We start from the raw sequence: 8,685 nt of genomic DNA on the forward strand, positions 1-8,685 counted from the left end.
AAGCGTGATTAAACAATTGATTATCATTAAACAAATTAATAATAATTAATAAATATTTTAATACATTGGCCACAAACTGACAGCAGCAATAATCAGAAACTAAACATGCTGTTTTCTTTTTTGCTTTTTAAACTTCCGTAATTTCTTGGTTCGTAGAAATAAATTAATGTTTCAACTTAAATGAAAGCTTTGGTTTCTAACGTACGTCAAACGTCGAAAAGCGACGTGTCATTGGTTCATGTGGCCGTTGCTATAATCCCGTGATTGACTCTTTCTCGTCTCGGTCGCAAGCGTGACAACGACTCGGCTCCAAACAGCCTAATCCCTTCCAAAACGTTGCCGTTCTTTAACCACCACCAGTACCATATCTAACAAAATCACTATCCTTCTGAAAAAAAGGAAAAGAAAAGCCAATATCATATACAATTCTACCGGCGTAAGTTAGCCGACACCGGCCCAGACTCTCTCTCTTCGCTGTTCTTTTCTCTTCACTCACTGTGTCCCCCAATAACCGGCTTTTTATAGCCTTAAAAAACGAGAAAACAAAAGGTCTCTAGAGAGAGAAAAAGAGAAATGCTAGATAGAGAATGTAAAAGATAGTGTGTTATTTGAATTGTATGCCTTTTCTAATCCAATTATAGATAGAGGAGCTAAAGAGCGACAGAGAGAGCTTTTACAGAGAACGCATTTTTTAGTGTGAGTGAGTGAGGTTTGACTTTATTGACTGATTGATAGATCCAACGGCTGAAATTCTTTTTGAAAAAAAAGGTATCTCTCACTTTTCTGTTTGACTTTCATTCAGACAGAGAGAGAGGGGGAGAGATTGAGATTTTGGTGAATTATTGTCTTTGAGGTCGGGTCGTGATTTGTGGATCTGCATTGTCCAGGCGTTGAATCAACTTCATGGTTCTTAAATGCAATTGACACTCAATTGCTTGCTTTTTGTCCACATTTTATGCCCCAATTTCCCGTTTTGTGATTTGAATTTTAGACTTTGGGGGGATTTTTAACTTAGTTTGGTAGTTTATAGAATTAGGGTTTCGCTATAGATAATGTTATGTATGAAGGATTGAGAATTCATGAGTTTTTTTCTTTTTACTCAAATTTTTCATAACAATTCGTGCATTAGATCTTGGCTGTTGGAGTTGGAAGTTGCAAGATCAGTACTTTATATTTCATATAAGTTAACATGATTGGCTGCAATGTTGCTCCATTTGAATTCTACATTGCTTTGATTTATAAGTTTTTATGAGAATTTATTTTGGTTTCCCTGTAAAGACAAGTTTTATGCACTTATTTCTTTTTTCTGTAAGGATTATGAGTTTCATGTGGTGTATTGTTACCTTTTCAGCGTGCAAGCAAATGAGGAGGCTGATTTGCTAGTTTGGGATGACATTTTTCGGTCCGAACTTGCCTATTGAAGTAACTATTTCACGAGTGGTCTAGGTCTTTGATTTTGGAGTTGACTGTTGAAAGGTTGGCTACTAAATACTGGTGATTAGCTAATTAATTAATTAATTAATTAATGTTTTGCTCCGAAATTCTGCAATTCCTTGTTTTAGTTGAAGATATCATCAAGTATAACAAGTTTCAATTTGGAATCTGCACTTTTGATTTTCTTTTCCTGCATATATTTTTGTTCACTATATTATTCAATGTCAATCATTCCATATCAGTATATACTCAATGTTGCTCAATTTTTCAATTTGGTAACCTTGCTTGAAATTGTGGCGACCTAATAGAGTTTTGATTGATTTTATTCCAAAGTGTACATAGAAAATGGATGCATAGGATGTTGTTATAACTTATCATGTTTCTATGGCTATGTTCTGACAAGTACTTGTTTGAGCTACAGTGAAACTACTATGGGCGTCTCAGGTAAATGGATTAGAGCATTGGTTAGTTTAAAGAAGCCAGAAAAGTCAGAGTCTTCAGAGAAGGATGACAATGTAAGTAATTTTTTTTCTTCTCAAACTCTGCTTCTTCACATGTCGTTTAATATGCTGGAAACATTACACTTTGTGTGGGGATTTTTATCTCAACTCTTGATAAATTTTATTGCTCTTCCTCCTATCGCAATCCATAGGCTTATGTTTGACCGCAGTCTCTTTTTATGGAAAATTCATCAGAATTTGTTGTTTCTCTTGTTTGAGAAGCTAGATGAAGATGCAATAACATATCTATTTTGAAGCTTAAACTGGCTCTTTAAAGTTATCATCAAATTCCAAGAAAGAGAATCATATTAGAGCGCTATGTAGTTGATTGATCATATAACGATCTGTATTCTGTTCTTCAATCATCACAGAGGACAGCTACTAGCAAATTCCGACATAGGAGAAAGCATTCAGTTCAGTTTGTTACTGATAAACTTCAAGAGGAGTTCAATGACAATGTTGCTGCTCCAGTTGATGATGCCAATGCCAATTCTGTCCCAGAGGCTTCTGAATCTGTATCTGCTTCACTTCAAGTACGGGATGTAGGTCATAATCAGCAAAGTTTAAGAGAAGAGTGGGCTGCAACTCGTATTCAAACAGCTTTTAGAGGATTTCTGGTATGAATTCTTGTGCTTTTTTCTAAGTTACTCAGCATTTCAAGTAAATAGTTAATGCTGATTGAATATCTTATCAGAAGTTTTTGGGTGAATTGTGGAATTCAAATGTTATGACATCGTCTTGGTATCAGTTTGAACTTAACGTGTCATTATATTTTTGAACAATCTGTATCTTAATTTTCTGTTCCTGGATGTACTTCTAAGACACTATTTAAAACTCTTATTTTGTTTAATTGGCTTTGGGATAAATTAGAGATGCAAGAAGGTTGACCATGTGTAGAGAAAATGGAAGCAAGTTACTATTTCACTTACACACCTGATTTTGCTCTTTCTGGATTTGTTTAAAGGTACAGTTTATTGAGCTGACTTTTGGGTCATAAATTCTAGATCATGTGTTTGATAGAGTAGCTAGTATAAACCAAAGTGGATAGTCTACCTTGGTAGTTGTCTGTGCAGACTGTTGACTGCGAAGATGTTATTATGCAATAGTTGCAAACATATTTAGTTACATTTAGGCTATTAAGTGCTAACTGATCATTTAGTACCAGAACTTTACTCTTATTACTGTAAAGATTTTAAGTGCTAGAATGTTAAAACTGAAAATGGGTTTTAATGTAACTGCTTGAATCAGTTTTCAACATATTGCATTTTTTAGTAATCTAAACATTCTAGATCACAGTTGTTAAGATAAGATAAAATAAAGTAGTCAAATTTCAAAATTCATATGTTTCTTATGATGTGGTGATGTTGGTTGGGATGAGTGACAGCGATGGTGATAGGCAATAGTAATGGTGGCGATAGCTGCAACAATGCTTATGATGCTAAAGTCAGTACAGTGCAAACAAAACAATTCAAATCGATTGATGAATCAGATTTTGGATTGATAGACCAAACAAGTTCTGCAAGAGAGTTCAAACTTGCATGGAGTAGTGTTGTCAGTACTGACATTTCCCTTGTGTTCAATGTATTTGGCATATTCTATTGGCATGACATACTTCTATCAAATGCAATTGATGCAATCTTTTCAAATAATAAGGGGTGTATCTGGGGTCTAAAAATTAACCTTTTGAGATAATTTCATATTAGATCCTAAAGCTTGTAACATATAATGTCAATATTTCCTTGTTCCTATTTCATTCTATATAAAAATGTTGCAGGTTAGATGTTTTGAAGAAAAGCTTCTAATTTTTTCGGGTAGAACGAGTACGTGCAATCAATTTCACAAAGCAGACAATTAACATGGAACATGTTAAACAATTTAGCCTTAGGTATAAAATTTATGAAACAAAATTTAGGGTGAGAATTGGAAAAAGTAATTGATGCAGTTGAAGGAATTAGTAGGAATTTAATCTTCAATTTTAGGCTAGAATAAGGTTGATTTATGGTTGGAACAAGAGAAAGATAATGGATTTAGACAAAACATCTTTGTTATTAAACTCAGAATTAAAATACAATGATAGATGGTCCTTTAGCAATCCTTTTTATACTAACTATAATAAAGGATTTAATGGAAGTAACCTACTTGAATATTAAATGAAAGAAACTTAAACAAAAGTAACAAGAACTAAAGACGCTTGAACCAAATTTAGTTGGAATATCGAAACAATAATAAATAGGAAAACTGATTAACGATGCTCCTGCATCAGTAATTCAATTTCTTCTTCGAAAGCATTAATTTGTAAGTTTGACATAATCAGGATATAAAGTTGAGTTTCTAGTTTGAGCTTACCCTAAAAGGTCAAGGGGCAAAATGTAACTTATCTGAAAAGAATTAAAGAAGTTCATAAGACAGATTAAAAGCTTAAATTTCAGATTTTCTTCATTGAAATGCATTATCAAATCTGCTTTTAGTCATTTTCTGCAAGGCTTTGACATCCCTGGAGAAGAAGTTCTTGCTTTTCTATTTTCTGTAAACATGTTCTTGATTTGACTCTGCCCATAACCAGCATCATCTTCTATATGCAATTTGTGAATGACAGTACCAACTTTACCTGTGTGCCTCATATGTTCTGATTCAGCATGTTTGTTTGCAATTGGTTTACATACATTCAATCTTGTAGTTATTGACAATTTTGGAATTTATCAGGCAAGAAGAGCTCTGCGAGCTTTAAAAGGATTAGTAAGACTGCAAGCTCTTGTAAGGGGTCATGCTGTGAGGAAGCAGGCTGCAATAACTCTTCGCTGCATGCAAGCTTTAGTGAGAGTTCAGGCTCGTGTCCGGGCAAGGCGTGTTCGCATGGCATTAGAAAGTCAAACAGCTCAACAAAAACTTCAGCAACAACTTGCAAATGAGGCCCGGGTACGAGAAATAGAGGTAAACTCCATCAATTTCTCTTAACGTGATACACAAATAGTTTGAATGTATGTGTTTTTGTTTGGGTCCAAGTTTGGCATGCATGCTTGATGTGTCGTGTTCTTGTTTGCTCATAGAGCATCTTCTCCTTCTGTTTTGTTGGACAATGCTTCTGTGTGGCTTGTCAAATCATCATCACAAAGTAATGCTATCAGTGGAAAAAACTATGTTTTATGGTAAGCGCATGTAAGTGTATTACATTCACATTGCCAAACTTAAGTGAGCACACAAAAAAACTTTCTTATATAGTTTTTACTTGCTGTGATATTAACTCTAGTTTTGTTGTGTCATAGCAAATCTCTCAATCATCTTATTGTGAATCTACTATAAACTTTCACTTGAACTTTTAACACATTTTTTCTTTTCAATTATTTTTAAATTATTATGTTTTATATATGTCTATCTTCTAAGTGTTTCACATCACTTCCATTGGTACAGGAAGGGTGGTGTGACAGTGTAGGATCTGTTGAAGAAATTCAAGCAAAGTTGCTAAAGAGGCAGGAGGCTGCAGCCAAGCGTGAGAGAGCCATGGCATATGCTTTGGCTCATCAGGTGAAGAATTATGATTACTTCTTTTTGTTATGTGAAGAGAGCCACATGTAGTATCTTTGATGAATATGACAAACATGCACAAAAGTAATGCTAAACATCTATGGGTTTGGATTAAACATTGAAACTCGTGAACTTATGGTTAAGTTCAGAGCATGTACATCTGAACTTGAGCTCTCATGTCTTTAATTGATTATTGCTTCAGCTTAGGATTTTGAGCTAGGTTCCAAATACTGTAGAATCATGGATGTGGCTTTGAGTAAGACAGGAGTTGAAAAGGTCAATCACAATTTAATCAAGGTTCATAATTTAAGCTTTTGAGGCCTGATATATAATGGGTTTTTTCATCAGATTCTTTTCTTAAACACTGTAGAATCACCAATCTGAGGTATTTCTTTTGTTACAAGCTGACAATATATAAAATATTATTTTCTGTTTGTACAGTGGCAGGCGGGATCAAGACAGCAGGCTGTTCTTTCTGGGTTTGAACCAGATAAAAGCAGTTGGGGATGGAACTGGTTGGAGAGATGGATGGCTGTCCGTCCATGGGAGAATCGATTTCTTGATATAAATCTCCGGGATGGGGTTATGATTCGCGAAAATGGAAACTCTGAGGGTAAGAATGGGAGCAAACCCCTGTTAAGATCATCTGGCAAGAAACCTTTATCAAGTCTTCAATCGAACCTCTCAAATCAGAAAACAGGTCCATCTCATTCTGATGGTAGTAGTTCTCCTTCTAAGTCAACTGGCATGTTAGAGTCATCCAACACACTTTTTGCTAAGCCAAAGCCAAAGCCTGTTCTAGAAGATCTGTCTGAAGAAGTCAACTTAAAACCTGGGACTGTTCAAAGATCTCAGAGCAATCCAAAAGAGAGATCAATACAACCAGATAAACCAGCAAAGAAGAGGTTATCTCTGCCTAATAGTGGTCAGTTTTCTTAATCTCTCTCATTTTGTTTTGAGTTCTAAGGATTTGTAGTGCTCCTCTTTTCTAAGATTGTACTTGATCCGAATGCACATTAACCAGTCTGCCTATATAACCACGTCAGGCTCAGGTTGTTGAATGCTTGGATGCGTGACTCTTGTATTAAATGAAGATGAATACTTGTCAGATATTTGTTTTTACTTTAGAAGATATAGTTCTACGCCATAAAGTTTATGTTTATGCAGAATTTTTGTTGTGTCTGTTCTGAAAATTATTGCCTATAGACACTCTGGGTAATTCAAGTTTTGGCTGTATCTTGTATGGCCTGTCCTTTTTCAGGTCCAGTAGAAAAAATGTGATTGTTTCAGTGACTAGATATGTTGTCTGTGTTTTTATTCATTTCATAATTTGGTTTTAGCAGGTGGCAGTGCTGGGGCTCAGCCAGCCAGGCATAGCAGAATTGCTGCAAGGGGAGCACCAGGCCCCCATAAATCTGTGAGAGATAAACCTAAGTTGAATTCAAAAGGGGAATCAGACACTACAAAGCCTGTAACACAGGCTGTTGATCTGTAGCATTTAAGAATTCTGTTGATGAGTTATTTATACTACTCTCCACTCATGCTGCTGTATGAGTTTGTATATATAGGTGCACTTTGCGAGCGAATGTGATCACATTGATTTCTTTCCTGTCATAAAATTCTAAGATGGTTTTGACATGGCAAAGTTGAGGTTGGTGGCTTGGCTTGTCAGGGGAAATAAGATGAAGCAGGTTTGGTATGTGACACTACTGTAGTCATTATTTGTTGTTAATTATGTCATTATCCAATATTTATTTTCAATTATATAATTTTCAGAGCAGTTGGGCTTTATAATATAGCTATTTGTAAGTTTCTTTCCCTGTTCTCCAACGATTGAGGATTGTGCTTTACATGAACTATGCTAGATGAAACTTAGAGGGTGAAGTGAAGTGTAAAGCTCAGTCATTCAGTGTAAAGTATTTGTGGATCGAATGGTTCTCTCAATAAAATCCGTGCTTTGTTTTTTTTCTGGTGAATATTGTTCTTCATGTTTAATTAGAGGCTGGTGAAACTGATAAGAGTAACGGTGAAGTAGCTAGGCGACCTGCATGGGACGAGAAGCCTGAATATTGTCTGGAGAGCTTGTTAGAATGTCTGTGTTTCATGGCTGATGCTTATTTATATTTTGTCTGTATGTGCCTATCACATCTTGTAAAAAATAGCAGGGTCTTACCAAAGAAAACAAAAACCTTCTTCACGGGTGCATGATCAGATTTGAGAACAGCTTCGAGTTGTCATTTAACGGGCAGTCGTTCTAAAGGATAATTTAGCATTTTTTTTCAACATTGATTCTTATTTTTTAAGTTTTAAAAATTGCTTTAGAAAAAAACAGAAAAATTGATCCTACAGTTTTAGGAGGTTTAAGAGGAGCAATTTATAATAGAAGAAATATTGATTGTACCCTAATCTCTACATTTATTATATTTATATTGTGAAGTTCAGGATTAAAGTTGTTAATTCTAAAATAACAAAGACTAGAATATTTGAATTTTATTGGACAATCTATAAAATACAAATTTTTAGATTTTTTGACCAGGATATGTTTGCACAATCTCAATTACTAAACTTAAAATCAATGGTAAAAATTTATTATTCAAGAAATAAATATCCATTTTGTAAAGTTTAAAGTTCAACTGTTGCATTTGAATTTATAAATGAAAGTGTAAAACATGGTACAGACTGTTCAACGTTAACATAAGGCGAGTGCATCATATTGTTCTCTCAATAAAATAAAGGAGACTTTTGAGTAATGGAGTAGCTAAGGGATTTGGATGGGACGAGCGAGAAGCCTGGAGAGACTTTGGCAAAGTTATTGGCTTTTTGTTCGCTTTCGGTCAAAATAGCCTGAATTATTTTTGTTTAAAAGAATTTTTTTGTTAGTAATTGTTCGGTCATTCCACCTCAAAATGACTCAGATGGGCTCGAAAAATCTATTTTAGCCAAAATGGCCGAAATTGGACCGATTTAAACTGACAAATTATTAGGAGTAATTACAGAAAATACGTTATTTTTTTAAAATTCTTACAGTCTTACCTTTCTTTTTTACAATTTTACCTTCTCTTTTAATATTTATACATTTTTTTTTTATATCCTCTCTCATCAAACATGGATGTCAAGGCTTAAATTACTTTAGGTTTCTGTTTTAGAAAGCGAGGATTCCGTTTCTGGCCTCAGATCGGCCGAAAAACGCCGGCAAATGTTGGTTTGGGTGGTAGCAGTGAGAGCCACC

General features: G+C 34.8%; 1 protein-coding gene across 5 annotated transcripts; it reads left to right on the forward strand.

Annotated features, from left to right (window-relative positions):
- The first annotated feature begins 278 nt into the window (after positions 1–278).
- LOC8281043 (protein IQ-DOMAIN 5) lies at positions 279–7,432 on the forward strand. Of its 5 annotated transcripts, none has more exons than XM_015715922.3 (8): positions 279–436; positions 1,352–1,476; positions 1,856–1,949; positions 2,306–2,551; positions 4,638–4,865; positions 5,343–5,456; positions 5,898–6,381; positions 6,797–7,432. In XM_015715922.3, the coding sequence occupies exons 3-8, from the start codon at positions 1,866–1,868 to the stop codon at positions 6,949–6,951; spliced, it is 1,311 nt and encodes a 436-aa protein (XP_015571408.2). In that variant the 5' UTR covers positions 279–436; positions 1,352–1,476; positions 1,856–1,865; the 3' UTR covers positions 6,952–7,432. The 5 variants fall into 5 exon arrangements, with proteins under 5 accessions (XP_015571408.2, XP_015571410.2, XP_015571407.2 ...); XM_015715924.3 differs by having other exon boundaries at positions 280–768; positions 1,352–1,494; XM_015715921.3 differs by having other exon boundaries at positions 282–768.
- The last annotated feature ends 1,253 nt before the right edge of the window (positions 7,433–8,685 follow it).

Source organism: Ricinus communis, chromosome 8 (assembly GCF_019578655.1).
Source record: "Ricinus communis isolate WT05 ecotype wild-type chromosome 8, ASM1957865v1, whole genome shotgun sequence".
Lineage (NCBI taxonomy): Eukaryota > Viridiplantae > Streptophyta > Magnoliopsida > Malpighiales > Euphorbiaceae > Ricinus > Ricinus communis.

Bases quoted from the DNA above. Each gene is read 5' to 3' on its own strand.
- LOC8281043 (XM_015715922.3), top strand. From the start codon at position 1,866: ATGGGCGTCTCAGGTAAATGGATTAGAGCATTGGTTAGTTTAAAGAAG. The intron at 2,552-4,637 runs GTATGAATTCTT...GGAATTTATCAG, and splicing joins CAGCTTTTAGAGGATTTCTG to GCAAGAAGAGCTCTGCGAGC. The intron at 5,457-5,897 runs GTGAAGAATTAT...CTGTTTGTACAG, and splicing joins CATATGCTTTGGCTCATCAG to TGGCAGGCGGGATCAAGACA.